The 19,860-nt window shown below is 33.2% G+C and overlaps 1 protein-coding gene across 6 annotated transcripts in view; it reads right to left on the bottom strand.

Moving 5' to 3' along the window:
- The window catches only part of AKT3 (AKT serine/threonine kinase 3), a 392,413-nt gene that overhangs the window by 123,124 nt on the left and 249,429 nt on the right, over positions 1–19,860 (bottom strand). For 5 of the 6 annotated variants that reach the window (XM_082470477.1, XM_082470480.1, XM_082470479.1 and 2 more), the window contains 2 exons: positions 14,738–14,803; positions 13,511–13,579 (listed from right to left, as the gene is read on the bottom strand). The exons of the other annotated variant lie outside the window; for it this stretch is intronic. In XM_082470477.1, coding sequence (XP_082326603.1) covers positions 13,511–13,579; positions 14,738–14,803 — 135 coding nt within the window. The remainder of the gene's footprint in view (positions 1–13,510; positions 13,580–14,737; positions 14,804–19,860) is intronic. 6 annotated transcript variants of the gene reach the window in all.

The raw sequence follows: 19,860 nt of genomic DNA, 5'->3' as shown, positions 1-19,860 counted from the left end.
AGGCACAGCAGAACTTTTTGTGGCAGTGGAAATGTTCTGCACCTTTTTGTAATGGGGACTACATGCATAGATGTTTGTCAAAAGTCATATAAGTTATGTATACTTAAAGTGAGTACATTTTATTGTATGTAGCTTATACTTAAGTAAAGTTGGTTAAGTAATGGAAACAATCTAAACGTTCAAAAATATAGTAAGGATTTAATAAATTACATCTGCATAATTAATTACTAGGCAACTAATATGTATTTTACAATATTAAATAAAATGGAAATTATGGGTACAGTATAAAAACAGGAAAATACATTAATATGGTAATAGTGATCATTGCTGGATGGTAAGATTTAGAGTATTTTTTTTCTGTTTTATACCTTGAAAATTACCTGTAATAATTTGTTTAATATCCATTTCCCAGAGCACTATACTTTCCTTAAATGTGAGACCATCTGTCTTCCTCATGACACGTACTAAATACATAGCACAGTGACTAGCTTGTAGCACGCAGTCAATAAATAAGTATTTTATCAATTGAACTGAAATAACTTTTTGATGTTTTCTGCAATATACATGTACTGTTGTTACTTTCATAATGGGAGAAATTTTATAAAGGTGTTAAGTAAACATACTGTTGATGATTTTACTGATTCAGGCTTCTAACAATTTTTTTTTTTTCTTGGCAGAGGCACAGGAGAAAGAGGAAGACTGCACAAGTGCTCTATAGCTTTGCATCCTCAGCACCAAGCCTAGCATGTAGCACATATTAGGTACTTAATAAATACGTACTGCAAAGAATAAAGTTAAATTAAAAAATACTTTCCAAAGAATTATTTATAAGGAAAATAAGGCTTAAAGTTTTGAAGGTAAAGTATTTTTATTAGAAACATTAAAAAATCACATACAATAACTAAATAATCTTGTTTTTGTTAAGAAAATGAATTTTTTGCTCCTCAAGCAAGGAACATACCTTTAGAAATTTAAGTTCCTTTAGCAACGACTACATGTTTGTGTGTGTGTGTGTGTGTTGTGCTTAGCAATGCTGTGGGAATATAGTAATGTAAATATTAATAGATTGCCTTAATGATCTAAATATACAAGTTTATATTTCATTACAAACCCGGAATGTTTACCTTTAAATTAAATTGTTATATTTTGAAAAATATGCAACAAACTTTTTTAAAAAATAAAGATCTAGACTTAAACAACATCCTGAGAACTATCACTGCAATCTAAGACTTTAAATTCAATTACATTTTTTTCTTGCAAATACTGTCTATACAAACTTTAGTCACTCCTTTGTAATAGCAAAATATCAGTTAACAGAGAATAACAAAATATGCTCAATATGGGTCAATAATTACAATGATTACATTCATTATCATAATATTGATTGAGCTTGGAACCTGAGTAACCTAAAGACAACTAATTAATTAAGCAATGAGACATGGTAGTCTGTGCAATAATGCTGATTAACACATCACTTAGGTTTACAAAAAGACCTAAGATGAAAAGAATGTCTCTAGCTCACATACAAGAAAACTAGTCAACAATACTGTCTTAGTCCATTTGGGATGTTATAACAGATTACCACAGACTGGGTGGATTATAAACTACAGAAATTTATTTCCCACAATTCTGGAGGCTGCGAAGTCCAAGATCAATGCACTTGCAGATCGGGTACCTGCTTCCTGGTTCACAGACAGCTGTCTTTTCACAGTGTCCTCACAATGGGGAAGGAGCAACTGAACTCTCTGAGGTGTCCTTTATAAGGGCACTAATCCTATTCAGGAGGGCTCCACCTTCATGACCTAATCACTAGAAAGGCCCCACCTTCCAAATGCCATCACACTAGGGATTAGGTTTCCACATATGAGTTTAGGAGGGACATAAAGATTCAGTCTGTAGCAAATACTATACTACACAATTGGAATGGTATCAGTTATACAATAAAACATTTAAACATGTACTTTTATAGGATCAAATAAAAGTACACTTACATTTAATAGGTAATTCATATTGATTGTTTTCTAGATCATGTCTATCCTCTTCTCAAGCTGAACTCAGTTTCTATGCATTTCACACAGAAAAATTAATGTAAAGTAATGTAAATTTACATTTAGTTTTTGAAGAAAGTTTCTTCCAGAAAGGATAGTGATAAAATGCCATATTTTAATAAATAGTTCAAAATTACATTTCTTAAAATACAAATTAAACCCTTAGGATGATTCAGGAGAATTGAAAGGGATCTAAGGTCAGATGGCTGGACTCTGAAACAGTTGTTTGGTTATAAATTTTCAGCTGAATACCTCAAGCCCTATTTCTCTATTTCTTGCCCTCTTCTTACAAGTCTGAAAATGTAAAAAGAATTCTCGATCTAACTAGGTGCCTGATACCGGAAAAAGTAGCCTGTAAGCTTGCAATTTTTTTTTTAACATCTTTATTGGCGTATAATTGCTTTACATTGGTGTGTTAGTTTCTGCTTTATAACAAAGTGAATCAGCTATACATATACATATATCCACATATCTCCTCCCTCTTGCGTCTCCCTCCCACTCTCCCTATCCCACCCCTCTACGTGGTCACAAAGCACAGAGCTGATCTCTGTGTGCTATGTAGCTGCTTCCCACTAGCTATCTAATTTTTAAATAATTAATGCAAGGCATGAAAAGTTAAGGAAATTTTCTGGGATCAAAAGTCACCTAATGAAAATACTTTATAATATGGTAAGTACAAAAGTAGCTCCTTAAAATTTTTTTAATTCCCAATCTATTTCCATAATTAAAATAATTTACATTAAAGTATTTTATTACGACTCTACTAACAAGATTAAAAAAGAGATTGCTCAGTTCTACCACATTAAATATTAATAGATTTTTCATTTGGAGAATAAAATATACTTTTAAAAGAGTAAAAATTCTCAAGGTAATTATTTTAAAATATTTAAATCTATTAGGATATAATGTGAAATATTTGGGCTATTTATGAAATATATCCAATACCAACACAATAAAAATAATACTACAATTTTTGAGCATTAAGACATTACATTCTAACAACAATCACAAAAGCTACAAAATGCTATCTCCATATTATAGATGATTAAATATAATAAATATGTTATTATTACTATCACAATAGGCACTATTTTTGAGTACTGCTACTTGTTTGGCACTGTACTAAGTAAGTTACATGCATTAGATTATTTAATCCTCAAAACAACGTTATAAAATAGGTACAATTATTATCTCTATCATACAGATGAGAAAACTAAGATTTAGGCATGTTACGAAGCTTGCCTAGCATCACATAGCTCTTAAGCGGTAGAGCTGAGATTCAAACTTAGGTCTCTGGTCTCTAGAGCATATCTATTTATTATTCTAAGTACAGTTTCTATTAACTTGAGACAATAAATGTATAAATTATTCAATTAAGAAGAAATTTCATTCATAAGTCTCCTTTATAATTGCATAATATGAACTGCATGAGAGAAGGAACCTTGTAGAGTATAGTTGCCTTCTCAGGGTCTAGAACTAGATAGGAATTCAACAATATTAGGCAAATAAATTTTAAAAATTAGATGAAATAAATTCCTGGAAACACACAACCAAAGCTCACTCAAGAAGAAATAGATAAAATGCATGCCTCCATAAATATATTTTTAAAATTTCATTTCATTGTTAAAAACCTTCCTACAAAGAAAACTCTTGGTCTCAAAATTTCACTGGTGAATTCTACCAGAAAACAGAAGAAGCAATGCTGCCTGACTCATTTTAAGAGGTTAGCATTACCCTGAATCCAAACCCAGAGACATTGCTCGGGGTAGGGAAGAGAAGGGACCCTACAGAATGATATTCCTAGTGAACAAAGATTTAAAATTCTTACCAAAATTTTAGCAAACTGGGTTCAACAACATACCAAAAGGATAATACATCATAACTAAGTGGGATTTATCTAAGAAATGCAATGTTGGTCTAACATTAAAAAAACCAAACAATGAAATTCAAGATATCAACAGAATAAAGAAGAAAAACCACATGATCATCCCAACAGATACAAAAAAATAATTTGACAAAATTTTACATCCTATCATGATTTAAAAAAAAAAAAAAGCTTAGCAAAATGGGAACAGAAAGGAACTTCTTCAACTTGTTAAAGGGTATCTATGAAAAACCTACAGCTAACAACATTCTTAATGGTGAAAAGTACAAATGCTTTTGCCCTAAGATCCGGTATAAGGCAAGGATGTCTGCTCTTAACGTTGCTATTTAACATTGTTCTGAAGGCCTTAGCTTAATAAGGCAAGAAGAGACAAAATCCACTGAGACTGAAAAAGAGGAAGTAAAACTGTCTTTGCTCCCACATGATGTGATCATCTTCAAAGAGAATCTCAACATACTTAAGAACAAGCAAACAAATAGGCAAACTGAGCAAGGATGCAGGATTCAAGGCTAATAAGTAAATATCAACTGCATTTCTATATGCAAACAATTCAGATTTGAAACTTTAAACAAATCATTTATAATACAAAAAAATAAGATAAATAAGGATAAATTTAACAAAAAATGTTCAAGAACTGTACACTAAAAACTATATGATATTGTTGAAAGAATTAAAGAAGATCTAAATAATTGGAAAAATATACCATGTTCATGGATCAGAAGACAATATTGTTAACATGTCAATTCTCCCCAAATTGATCAACAGATTACACTATCAATTAAAGTCCAGTAGACCTTCATGTAGAAATCAACAAGCTTATTCTATAATTTACATGAAAATATTAGGGTTGCCAAGACACTTATTAAAAAGAAGAGCAAAATTGGAAGACTTGAACTGCCTCACTTCAATACTTACTCTAAAGCAAAAGTATTAAAGACAGTGAGGTATAAGTATAAGGATGGATGGACATAGATCAATACACAGAGTCCAGTCCAGAAACATCCCGCACATATATATGGTCAATTGATTTTTGGCAAAGGTGTCAGGGTAATTCAATGTGAAAAAAATATTCTTTTCAACAAATATGCTGGAAAAATTTAATATCCAGTTGCAAAAAAAACTGAACCTTGACTCAAGCACCATAAACAAAAATTAACTTGAAATGGGTTGTAGACCTAAATATAAGTCAAAAAAACTATTAACACTTCTAGAAGAAAACATAGGAGAAAATCTTACCAAACTTGCGTTAGGAAAAGATGTTTTAAATTAAACCCAAAATGCATAAACCACAAAAGAAAAACACTTATAAACTGTATTTCATCTAATTTAAAAGTTTTGTCCTTAAAAAGACACTTGTAAGAAAGCACATCAGTGGTTGCGACGACAGGAGGTGATGGTAGGAATTGACTGTAAAGGGGCGTGAGAGACTTGTTTGGGTGATAGAACTGTTCTATATCATGACTGTGGTGATGGTAAACTACACATTTGTCAAAACTCACTAAGTTGTACACTTAAAAGTGGTGAAGTTTACTGAATGTAAATTACATATGAACAAGATGACTTTTAAAAAACGGATTTAAACAAAAATATACACAGGAAAAAAATTCCCCACTAAAAAATGAAAAAGCAGAACACAGACTGGGAGAAAATATTTGCAAAACATATATGATAAATTACTTGTATCTAGAATATAAAAATAAGTCTGATTACTCAATATTAAGAAGGCAAACAACCCAATCAAAACATGGACCAAAGATTTTAACAGATACTTCAGTAAAGAAGACACAACATGGCAAATCAGCACAGGAAAACATGTTCAATATCATTAATCATTCAGGAAATTCAAGCTAAAACTATAAGATACACATCAACTAGAAGGGGTAAAATTAAGAAAGACTAACCATGCCAAGTGTGGTGATGATGATAAGTAACATCCTAGAAATGCAAAATGGTACAATTTGGCAGTTTCTTATGAGTTGAACATACCAAATAACACAGAAATTGTATTCCTAGATATTTACCCAAGATAATTGAAACTATACATCCACACAAAGGTTTGTACTGGATTATTCACAAGAAATTTTTTCATAATAGCTCCAAACTGCAAGAAAACCAAATGTCTATCTACTAGAGATTATATAAACACATTGTAATACATCAATATAATAAAGCCATAAAAAGAAATAAGCTACTGATATATGCAACAATATTGATGAATATTAAAAGTATCATGTTAAGATGCAGAACACAAATGACTATATACTGTGTTTTGGGATTAGAGTTTTTAATATTTAAATATTGTTTTGTTACATTTCCTGTTTTGTTTTGTTTTTTTTCTTCAGGGTCTCAAATTACACATATATTGTGCCTTTTGTTTTCACTTTCTTGAAATGCTCACTCTGGGGTAATCCAACCTTTATGCAAGAAGTTTGACTACCCTGAAATTGCCATCCTGTGCCATAACCACATGGAGAGAAATTGTGAAAACAGATAAATGCCTGGGCAGCTCCCTGTACTTCCAGTCACTTCATATAATATTCTAGAAATAAAAGTAAGCATCTTAGATGTTGAGGCTAGTCAAGTCTTTGGATTATTACTTTAGATGCAGAGATATATTGGCTAAACGAATTTTGGGAAACTAGCCTTGAAATATTATAAAAGTATATACTAAAAACATTCCCAAATTTATTTTGACTATTTATTTTGACTAATTTATTGTGACTATTACAATGCATCCTTCTTGTCTTGAGACTTTTTGAAAAAGCTTTGGGTGAAAACAATAGAATTCTGATAAAACCTATGTAATATATTAATAACTAAAGTAGTAAAGAAGTTAGCTTGTCAGACTCTTGACAACAGATATTCATATATCTATAAATTTAGTAAAATTTAAAAAATCATCACTATGAATATGAAATGATACTTTTAATTTAAAAATCACCCAAGTCACACCTCCACAAATTAGTAAGTAGAACTAGAATGCTGACTGCCGGCACTTCTGTCTCATGTGAATTTAAAATGAGATAATTGAAGACAAAATGCCAGCCAGATAATGAGAATCTGAAATAAGTATGAGAGGATCTCAAGATTGGCATGAAACTGGAAGTCATATGCAAAAAGAAAATGAATTTTATCAAAGGGCTTACTATAGAGTGTACAATGAGCTAAAATGTGGACAAGAATAGTAAATAACGGAAAGTGTTAGGTTCAGTTGTACCCACATAAAGAATATAGAAGAATGTGAAAAATTTATCAGATGAGTAACATTTCTTTGTAATGATTTTTCTTTCCCCACTAATGAATCTCTTAACCTCCAGGAGATTTCAGCCTGGAGAGGGATTTATAGAGGTTTGGCTTACAGGCCTGAAAGAAATAAGGCTATGAGTAAGATTTTGGGAAAGAGTCCTAAGTAGAGACATTCTAAATCAAACTAAACACCTTAGTCAGTTTTCATTTTACTTTTTCTCCCCACAATATTTTTCTGCTTCACATATGAATTTGATAATACTTAAGCTACAAAAAGAGAGTGGTTTGGATATGTCAGCAGCAGTGTGATTGGTCACATTATTAGAGTACTTTTATAATCTCCAGATGCTGATTTACTGTCCACCAAAGGTTGCACTGAACTTTCATAACCTTGTTCTACTGAGCTCCAAACCAACCCTTGTATATTCTATACTATAGCCAAGGTACATACCTTGCATCATGCCAGAAAAAAAGAAGAATCCATGGTACTCTGCTTAGGAACTAGTAGTAGATGTCAAATCCAATGAATTCAGTTGCTATCTTTCAGTTGTATATCTTTACTATACTCTTACACTTAATATACTTTCCTTAACTTTTAAGGCTTCTCTTGTCTGGTTCCTTCTATCCAGGATCCTCCTTAGGCTTCTCTCGTCACCAACATGTCTGATGTTGGTATCTTCAGGCACCATTCTTAGCCATTTATTTTTCTAACTACACACTATTCTCACACTGGACATTTCTTCCCTTCCTTCGTTTCAGCATTGCTGCTGAAGTCTATTTGTATCTCTGACCTGACTCTCCCACTTCCTTCAGATCCCCACGAGGTAACTCACATACCAACTGAATATGTGATCAGTTGATCACCAACTCAGAACTCATTCCTTTTACTATGTTTCCTGATTTTACAAACAGCCCAGTATCCACACAATTCCCCAAGCAGCAAATAGGAAACTGTGTGATGTTCCCCTTTCTCTCCATTTAGTCATTAAATCCTGGAAATTCTAGTACCTAAACGCCATTCAGAACTCGATTCCTTCTCACTAATACTGGCTCAGTTAACAACCTTATCATTTTTATGATCGGATTACCAAAACCTTCCAACTTCAGTAGCTTCTAAGTAGTTTCCCTGTATCCAATTTTTTCTTTTCCAATACAAGCCTCATATCACTACACCAAAGTCTTCTTTCTAAAACATTTCATACAGAAGTCCTTCCATGATGCTTCACTGCCTTCAGCATAAAACCTAAATTACTTGGGAGAGATCTGTCCTAACATGACCCTACCTACCTGGTTAGATTCTTCTGGCTTTTCTCTGCAGGACTCTGTGCACCATCCATGCTGTGCTACACCTGGGGAGACGGGGGAGCGCTTGCATGAGCTCCATCACACTCCAAACATGCTATTTTCTCCCTCTCATCCTTATTTATGTAACTTACAGTTACATTCAAGACTTAGCTTAGCAACTACTTTAAGAAGTGTTTCCTACCCTGGCATTCTCCCCCTTCCTCCTCTCTCTTCCTTTTGGATTGATTCAAATAGGCATTCTCTGTATCCCACAGCAACCAGTGTTTTCATAGCAATAATGACACTGCATATGTATATTTTCTTGTCTGTCTCTCCAATTAGATACTCATCTTCTAAAGTAAAGCACCATATTTTCCTTATTTCTACATCCTCTGAGGTCCAACTCATAGTAGTTACTCTTTAAATATTTAATAGGCAAATAGACTATAATGGAGTGGGTTCTAAAGTTAACACGTAGATTATGAGGTATAACCAAAATCATCCTTGGAAATTCCTTAGGAAGGTACTACACTGAAGACCAATATACTGTCTCAATATAGTTAAGCTCAGCACAGTTTTCCCTCTAGCATTGAAATAATATAGTTTCTTTAGATGAACACCTCTACTTACAATGCACTTAATGACAATGTTTTATAAAAACTATGTATTTTTAAGCACTAGAATTTATATCCCATGAAACTCTAAGGATGGCAAGTAGAAACTGACATGGAATAAAAGAATAGCAAATTTCTCTCTCATCTTGAGGTCACTCTGAATATACTCAGCAAGTGGAATGGCAGAATCACCATTTCCTTCTTTCCTTCCCTTCCACTCTCCTTCCTCCCCTCCCTCTCTCCCTCCTTCCCTCCTTCCTTCCTATCTATCTATGTTATCTCTTGCTGAGCCTATTTCTCTGAATTCATATAAATTAAATAAAATTATATGACTCCATTGTACTGATACACCTATAAGCAGCCACTGTTGATTTTTCACAACCAGTATTTCTCTCATAATCTACTTCCACCAAGATTATGTAGTGCTTTAAACAATATTGGCAAATATAGGGATAATAACAAGCATGGCCATGAGCATGCTAAACTCTTGTGCAGTCTATCAGGCTGAAAGAAGTCCAGATAGTCACAAAAATGTGAAGAAAGTATAAGAAAAGAAATGTCTCAGCTGTTGATCTTATGTTTCAAAATAAACATTCCAGAACATAGGCTAAAAGAATACTATTGCTAATTAAAAATCAACAGACAATAAATATGAATTGAGTGAAAACTTAGCTAGTTATAATTAACTTCAATGGGTCCATTAAAGAAGCCTATCTCAGGGCAAACACTGGATAGAAAGAGATTTGAGGATGCTGCCATTTGGGTGAGTACTATCGATTTACCAGAGCTTACTTTTCAACAGGCTAGTATTCTCTGCTCAAGTTTCCTAGATACCACACAGACATTCCACATTTGGGAAACTCATGGTGTATCAGTAAGTGTTGGTATGGAATGTTTGTATGAATTTGTAGATTTCTGTCCTTTACTTCTCTCTACTTCAATCTTATTTCCAAAACGTAAGTTCTACGTTTAGTAGTTTTTCTACAGCAATTGAGTTTTCTGCATTTCTAGGAAGCATCCCTGAGCGGAATAATGGCATGGTGAACCTAAAGCAAAACCAAAATAAAATAAGTCACCATAAGCATATACTGAATATAGATTTCCTTCTCAGATGAATTTAATAGGTGAAATAATCCCATCACTAAAGAAAACCATCTGGCTAGTCTGAAAATCTGCTTTTGTGTAAAAAAAAATTTTTTTTAACAGTCATCAATTGATTAATCGCCAAAGTACTCTAGGTTTAGAATAAAAGTGCAGGTGCCACCTAGCTCCCTCTACTAAGCTTCTAAGCAGCTTCCCTTCATCCCACCATCCAAAATTCTTCTTTCTTTCCTGTGAAGTCCCATGGTCCTTAATCTATGCTTCTGATACAAGTGATAATTATCACTTTACACTTAGTATAAATTTTGTACCTAGTCTTCCCCACTAGATCATAAACTCTTTGAGGGTAAAAGTTATGTTTAATTCAGATTTGTATGCCCCACAGTATCTACCAGCGTGCCCTGCTCATACTCAATAAATATGTACTTTATAAATACACTCAAAGATACTTCCTCCTGAAAAAACATTTTCAGCTTTTTTTCTAAAGTAAACTATGTACCATATTACTTTCTATTTTTCTTCCTATTTCTCAGCAGTTCCTAGTTTACCACTTTTGCTAACTTCTTTTATCCCTGTTCCCTGAGGGAATCTGTTCATCTATTCACTTATTTACTCACTCAAAACATCCAATAAATATTTGAAGGTGCCAGGGTTATACCAGTAAGTCCCTTAGGGAGCTCTGAGTCTAGTAGGAAAGACAGACAAATAAATACGTAATTATAAAACAATGTGCTAATTTTTGGAATAGATGCAAACACATGATACTAAGAGTACTTCTGCAATTTAAGAGTGCTTCTCCAAGTTTTTGCCTGCAGTTTATCATTTCCCTACATAATATTCTCTCCCCTGGTCATCCATCCCTCCATCCATCTGCCTGCCTATCTTCCTTCCTTCAATTTTAATACACAAAATACAAAAGCTGCACAAGAATAAATAAGTGAAAAATAAGTCGTCCTCCCATCTTTTCCCCAGTGACTCAGTTTGCCTCCCAAAGGTAAGCAATAATGTCCCAGTACATAATTCCAGAGATATTCAATGTATACACAGACATATATACACATATATATGGTCTTACTTTAACACAATAGTAGCATACTTTATATTCTGTCTGCACCTTGTTTTTCTTATTTCATAACATATCTTAGAAATTGCATTGTCTCAGCCCATATTGGGTTACCTCATTCTTTTCAATGGATATAAAGTATTTCACTGCATGGATGTAACACTGATTAAGCAGTCTCCTTACTGAATGCTCATTTAAGGTACTATGATAGTGCAATGAATATATTTATCCATATATTATTCTGTGGTATATTTGTGAGCATGTTTGTAGGATAAATTCCTGGAAATGAAATTGCTGGGTCCCAGAATACGTGCTTTTTAAATTTTGATAGATACTAACATAGAAGTTTCACCAATTTCATTTCCCACAAAATAGGATATATCCACTTCCATAACTTAAATTACAATCTTTATGGGAATGGCTCCCAAATCTGTATCCATATTCTGACCCTTTATTTATTCTCTGTGGTATCTCCACATATGTTTTTCTTAGAACCTTAGGAAAAAGCGTTTCAAACCCAAATTTATAATTTTACCCTTAACATATTCTTCATAAACTCACTGTACATATTAATTTTCCTGATCCCAACCAAAAGTCACTTTTGATATGTCTTTTTTTTAAATAAATTTATTAATTTTATTTATTTATTTTTGGCTGTGTTGGGTCTTTGCTGCTGCACGTGGGCTTTCTCTAGTTGTGGCGAGCCAGGGCTACTCTTCGTTGCGGTGCACATGCTTCTTATTGCGGTGGCTTCTCTTGTTGCAGAGCATGGGCTCTAGGCGCGTAAGCTTCAACAGTTGTGGCACGAGGGCTCAGTAGTTGTCGCTCGCGGGCTCTAGAGCGCAGGCTCAGTAGTTGTGGTGCACGGGCTTAGTTGCTCTGTGGCATGTGGGACCTTCCCAGAACAGGGTTTGAACCCGTGTTCCCTACGTTGGCAGGCGGATTCTTAACCACTGCACCAGCAGAGAAGTCCCATGCCTGGGCTATTATAATCTAACTACTCAACTTCTTCCTCTGTGCTTGCCTACCAGTGATTCTGCTCATATCATCCTCTCCACCTGAAATATCCTCTCAAATCAGTTCCCCTGATGAAATCTCATTAAGCCTACTCTAAATGCTAGATCATCCTTAACACATTTTCTTTTATGAATTTATTAACACTTAGGTCTTTCACTATATAATAATACACTTATAAGATAAATTAAAAGCTCTTTCACTATATATTCTAATTTATAATACAGTTATAAGATAAATTATAAATTCTTAACACATTTGGATAAACTCTCACTGCCAAGGCACTCAAAATGTGTTTACCAAATGAATGAATGAATTTTTTGCAATGGACTAATTCCTATAAGTCAGATAATTCTATAGGGGAAAATATTGTATAAGGGATATTTTCTTCTTCCTTCCTTCCCTCCTTCCTTCTTTCGTTCCTCCCTCCCTCCCTCTCTCCCTCTCTTTCCCTCCCTTCTTTGTTTCTTTCTTTTCCTCCCTCCCTCCCCCTCTCTTTTCTTCCATTCCTCCTTCCCTCTCTTCCTTCCCTCCTTTTGGATAATAAGACTATTTTAAGGTCTGTGAGATACAAGCCCCTATTTAATAATTAAATTTATTTCAGAACACTCACAATGTGAAATATTTCCAGTTAACTAGTGCAGTTAATTACATTTTCCCCTCGCATTGATTTTGATCAAATATAGGGAGAAGAAAGGATAAAAAATAAAGCAATAGGTGAAATATACTACTAAAATGATTGAATTTCCCTTCAAAACTATAAAATTCCTTAAAAATCCCTTTAATACAAAGTTACTTTAACTACTGTGTAGAAGAAGACAGAACTCAACCACAATGTGCCTATGGCCTATTGTTAAACTGAGTTTAAAATGCGTAAAATAATTTTTTATAAGTTTCACAAATCTTGAGGAAGAACTATGTAAAGCATCATAAACCCTCTATTGCTGGTTTTCAAAATTAAAAACCATGATTTTAAAAATCATATCTGTAGTAAAATGTTTTTACATTTAAAAAATTTAGAAAAAAGAGTATGATTAAACTTTCCTATACATAAAAGTCATTGTAAAAAATAAATGATCCTTATATTTCATTAGAAAATTATTCAGCTCCCATTTACTAAAATAGTAGAAAGAGCTATACAAATCCCTATCAAGAAGTAGAGAACTATTACATTATAACTTGTATTATAAATAAGTTTTAAAAAATAACAATACTACCATGCAAATGCAAGTGCTGGTTATACTTCTTGACTCACCTCTCCCCCATTAACATATTCCATCACAAAACACAAACGGTCTTTTGTCTGGAAGGAATATTTCAAGGACTTGAAATGAAAAAGAAAAAATGTTACATTATAATCCTACATTCTTACAACGGTATCAAAAATAGAATACTTAGAAACAGTAAGCATGATTGATAAAATGAATTGTTCTTGTTCCTTAAGAGTGTATTTATTCCCTTAAGAATGCTTAAGTAAAAGTTTATGAGAAATATAAAACAAATTTTGTGAAGATCAGCAATGAGTGTTATTTGGGGAAAAATTAGAATTATGATTTTTACTAAAAATAAACTTAGTAATTGTTATGAGCACTTCTCAATCTACCATGTCATCTACTTGAAACTGTATTGGTCCCCAAAGTTCTTATCCATGAGACCTTAAAAGTAAGGCCTACAAATTACTTCAGGGAAAGTCTTAGGAGTACAGTTACAGTAGTTATACTTGGGTTTCTAATAGAGTTTCAGTATCACTTCTTGCATAGAGGTCGCATAACATGACCCAATCCAATAGAGCTGTTTCAGATAATCTTATAGGTTATAAAGATATCAAAACTTTAGAGCCAACTATCTTAATACACTGAACAATAAACACACAACAATGTAATAAAGTAAGTCTATGTATCTGGTGATACCTCTGAAAAAACCTACTAAATAATCCTAAATCTTTAAAAAGTTTCTCCTTTTGAAAGTCTGTTCTTTTTAATCTTAATACTCTTCATTGGAACCAGGAACATACAGAAACTTTGCAAATTATGCCTCTATTACAAGCAATCTAAACAGGACTAAAAAAAAAAAAATCTGTTTCAAAATAACTAAGTTATATGTATTTAAGTCACAGTTTATACTTTATCTAATGAAGAAAATGTACCATGACTTATCCTATTTTTAACTTAAATGCTATCTTTAAATTTAAATTTATTTTTAAATGTATTTGCTCTATTATTTTAAGGCAGTGAAAGTTATGGGAAGAAAAAAAATCTCAAAAAACTCATGGGTATATAACAAGAGGACTACAAATGCATGCATATTGTAAACTTAATCCATACATTCTAATAATTTCCCCAAAACTGACTTATCCACAAAGAAAATATCATACCTAAATAAATGTTATTTAAAATGTTATTTTTTATAGCTTAGTTGCTATAATAAAACTCCCTTAAATATAAGATGTTATGCTTATAACATCTTTCCTCTAGGCACTTACTGTTAAAAAGGGATGTCTAGTGTTCTTTAATACTCTGCTTTCAGTTAAAGTGTGTGCCACTTCATCCTACAAAAGAAAAAGGCAAACCTTTAATATATGTTCTGAGCACAAATAATATAAAAATTTTGCTATTTCTCTAAGACCAGAAGAGATAAACACAGACACCGAAAAAGATTTTAAAACACATGCTCCCTTTATTGCTAAGCTTCTCTTCCATCAAAAAAAAAAAAAAATCAAATCAAATTAGTGATTTAAATCAGATGACTATAATGTATAAACTCATATAAATTCAGTCATACTTAAAGTACAGCAATAATGATATAATAATCAGCAAAAATTATTAGGGACACAGAAAATGAAATAGTAAGCCTTTCCCCTTGAAAAGAATGCCTTATAAGTTAACAGCTAGGCATGGAGTAGTTAATATTTCCATGTTTGTATTACATTGTATTCAGGGGGATTTAAAGGATATATTTCATTAAAGATCATAGAATTTGTAAGTCTTCCACCTAAAAGAAAAATCAGTTATTGAAAAGGGGGACACAGTACCTGCATAAGATTTAATTCTAAATTATACATTTTAGAAATAAAAACAGAATATAAAAGCTGTATATTTTTGCTTGTGGCTTTTTAGCATGCTTCTTTTTTTTTTTTTTTAAAAAGGTCACAGCCTATTCTAGGTGACACTTTTTAAATCTGGATATATTTTAAACCAAAAATACACTAAGAGTGTATTTCCCCAATCTTGTACATAAATTTCATCTTGACATCAAAAGTGAACTAGGAAAGATTTCCTCAACATATGGAGAACTGGAAAAATGTTTCATATTTTAAAAATAACACTATCTTAAAGAATGAAAGGAAAGGAAGACAACTGCTGAAACTAACACAGCCTCTCTGGTCTCTGCTGCTGCCAAGATCCTGAACAAGGCCCTTACTGGATCAATTTCTTAATATTGCTGGCAAATCACAGTTAGGTTACAAGTAAGACAAGGGAACATTAGGACACTGCATTATATTTATTATTTTTATAAAAGCATCTGACATAGTTAGACTTAGCAGATAAATGAGCAATAGACTGATCAAAGATGCTAAAATCCAAAAGCCATTCCAAGAGGGTGAGACCAAGTCTGTCTGAACAGAAAGTAAAGTGTAATGACATAGTATTTAAAACCAGTGAAATAAAGTATGGGTAAGAAAGCATTCCAGTCTTATTTGTTTAATAAGAACCAGGCTTAAGTGCTCAAACAGTATGAAAGCCCCTGTCATATCATACTATAACTTCTAAATTAATTAGAGTAATACCAAACATCTTAATACAAAATAAATAAGAAGCAGAAATGACACCATAACTAATTTCTGTGCCCACAGTGCCTAGCATAATGATTAGCATACAGTAGGTACTTATTGTTTGTTGAACTTAGCTGTTTATCATAGGAATGAATTCCAAGATGTCAAATGTGTGGGACTTCACTCATTCAATCATTTATTCCTTCAATAGATATGAAACAAATATATTCTGGGTATTGTTCTACCCACTGAAGACAGGACAACTGAACAACACAGACCAAAGCCCTGCCCTCATGGAGCTTTCATTCCAGTTAGTCAGATGGTGGTCAGCATTAATGGAAAAAACAAAGAAGAGAAGGGGATACTGCAGTTTATGAGAATCATATAATGAATGTAAAATACAAGATTAAGGATTATACAAGTGGCTATTTTGAGATATAGAACCGAATTCAATGATTAAAAAACAAAATCCTCGATATGCATTTACTTAATGTTAAGACAGTGCAAGTATAAAGTGGTTTAAAAAAAAGACATGATTCTTTTGCTCATGGAGTTCACATGCTAGTGGAGAAGACATAACAAATTGGTAAATATCCAATTTAAGAAATAATTACGAATTCTGATAAGTGATCTGATTTTCTTAAGGGAAAATTGGGGTATCTACTATAGTAAATGGGATAATGAAGGAAAATCAATGTTACTGGAAGATCATAGGTTGGGTAATGTGATGGTGTAGGAGATGGAGAATCAGAGGCACACAGCTGATTTCCATTTTTAAGTTTGCTCAGCCTCCTCTGAGAAGGACAGCAAAAACAGGAGGGGTCAATCAGGAGACAACTGCAGTACAAGAGTGAAATGAGGATGGCTTGGATGACAGGAACAGCAGGAACAAGAAAAAATGTCTGAAGTATTTTTGAGATATAAAATTAATAGTAAAAAACTAATAGCTATATGCTTCCAACAAGAGGGTAAAGCAGAAGAAATATTTCTTTATACGCAGTCAGAAAGAGATTTACAGAAGACAAAACATTTACCTGTTATACTTCAGGATTTTAAGTGATTTGAGGCAGTAAACTAGGAAAAGACTTAAAGAAAGGTAAGTATGAAACCAGAAAAGATATTCTAGTACTTCAGAAAATATTTCTGGCAGATATTTCATTCTATTTTGTTGAAACAAACTCATTATATGTAACAGTTGTTTTTCTAAATCACTTAGTAAGTTTCATGAAAGATTATATTTTTTCTAAATTCTATGATCTGCCTAATCACATTAAAGGAGCCAAGTAAAGATGTAGGTAGGCAAAAGCTAAAACAATATTTCTTTGTTGTAAGAATGAAACCAGAATTAATACCACGTCCATATCTTTCATGTATTAAAATGTATTTTCTACCATATTTTTACATCTGATCAAATTAGAATTTCCCCCTTAATGCAAATTTAATGGTACAATATTTCACATACTAATTAGTTTCTGCTATGAAGATAAGGTATGCACAAGCTAAAAAGTAAACACAGATGTCAATAATTTTTAATTACAGTTAAAAGCAATATGTCAAAACAAAAAGTTATAAATAACAGTGATAAAGCTTAGTGGCTAAAACAATATGATGTTTTTTAAAAAATCCATTTGTTGATCATGATTACAAATGAAGAGTGCTTTGGTATATAATGTAAGTATAATGTTTTCATGAAAAAGCTTTTGAAATATAGTTTCATGTATATTCATCCATGGTAAAATACTCAACAATGAATTTTAAAATCTAATTTCTTTCATAGAAAGAAGTTTACAGAGAATGGAATTTTATTTCTTGCAAACATGAGGCAGAATAGTCTTCCTCATATTTATTTTCTCAATTGTCTCTAATTTATCACTCTCCTCTACTACACATAGTCTAAAATTCTCCTTTCATTTGCCGCACTTACTGTTTTGTGGTAGTTAGGGTTTTTTTTGGAGGCGGGGGGAGGACAAGGAGTAAATGACGGCAGAGAAACAGAAGAAAAGAACATGTCTATTACTGAGGACCAAGGGTGTCATCTCCTTTAATCCTTGTAGTAACTGAGCAGGTTTGGTTTGACTATTCCCATTTTATATGAGGCAGTCAAGGTTCACTGAAGTTAAACTGCTCAAGTTGCAGGTGAAAAGGTCAATATTGATCCCATCTAAGTCCAACATCAATGGTCATTTCCACTTCACCACACTGCCTCCCATCTTCAGAAAGCTTGGTAGCAACTTAACTAGGTACTTTAACTCTGTTCACATTATTTTCTCCATTTTGACCACAAGACTATAATGACTGACTTTTATCAGAAGCTGGTTGAAATCAAGATACATCATATCTAAAGCATCTTTTTTTTTTTTAATCCAGAGCTATAAATGACACCCAGAGGAGGAGATGTAGCAGGTGGGGAAGCAGGGAGAAGAGGGGAGAAGTTTTTACCTTGGCATCTTTATTCTTAATTAAACCACAATGACTACAAGTGATCATTACTTACTTGTTCTGTTTTGACAGGCCATATGTCAGCAATCTATACTTTTTGTTTCCATAGGAAAGATGTCATACTTATCAAGCTCTAAATTTTGGGGTTGTAACTTCCCCCTCTTTGGAAAACTTGAGCAACGGCCCAGATGCAGACTTCTAATACTTCCACTCTCCAGCTCTCACACTTTCTCCTCACCGTTCCTTCATTTCTATTGCTATTACCTTTTTTGAAGATCTTTTTCATCTTGATGGAAAAAATGAAAGCACAATTGTTCCCTGTTGTCTATGAATACTATATCACCTTTATCAAATGTTGTTATTTGATACTTTATTCTTGATGCTCTTGTTCCAAATATCGGGCTGGCCAAAAAGTTTGCTTGGGTTTTTCATATGATGTTACCGAAAAACCCAAACAAACTTTTTGGCCAAACCCATGTTACTTGGATGGAGGGCTACATGAACTTCTTTGACTTCAATCATGACATAATCTTCAGCACCTAGTCCTTCTTAAATTGCAGAATATGCTGCTTGTCTATATTGCCCTTCACTACATTCCCTTCTTTCCTTCTGCCTCTTCCAATTCCCAGTATTGGAATAAATCAATCTCTACTTTCTCACTTTTATTGATATATTCCACATCTCAAGGGAAATAAAATCACAAACATACTGACTAGCACCATTATAATGCCCTCTCTAATCTCAGCTGAATCTTCTTAGGATTCTTTAACTCATCCCTACCAAGGTCATTCTTCCATTCCTCAGTATGAATGTTTCAAAACTTTCCCAGGCCTCCTAGCAGGCCTGGTATGTATGATGAAATGTACACACAACCCCACAAGGTTACCTTACCTAGTTAAACTATTGAGCTGAGATTGGCACCGAGGTCTATCTGACTTTCATTAAGTCCAGGAGATTTTCATTAAGTTGTCTTTCTTTATCTCAACCTCACTCCCACAGTTTCAAAGTGTAATCCTACTTCCTACTCAGAAGAGAAGTCATTAACCTCTTCCCTTCATAGGTACACTCATTCCCTTGGTGACTTCATTCAGATTATGAAGCTAAATACAGTCTATATGGTGATCATGGACTCCCACATTTGTGTCTCAAATGCAGGCTTCTTCCCTAAACTCCAGAAATGCTTATTTGACATGGATGTCTAATAGATGCCTTTAACTTGGGTGTCTAACAGAAATATCAAATTTGACAGGTCCAAAACCTGATTTCTAATCTCCCATGAAAAGGCTTGTTTCTCCACAGAAAAAAATCATCCCCATTGCTGCAAATGGCAACACCATCCTTCCAGTCGCTCAGGCCAAAAACCTGGCAATGATCCTCAACTCCTTACTTCCTCT

This window comes from Balaenoptera physalus (assembly GCF_965194825.1).
Source record: "Balaenoptera physalus genome assembly, chromosome: 1".
NCBI classification, from domain to species: Eukaryota; Metazoa; Chordata; class Mammalia; order Artiodactyla; family Balaenopteridae; genus Balaenoptera; species Balaenoptera physalus.
The sequence above is the reverse complement of the archived record's forward strand: the minus strand, read 5'-3'. Positions and strand labels throughout refer to the sequence as shown.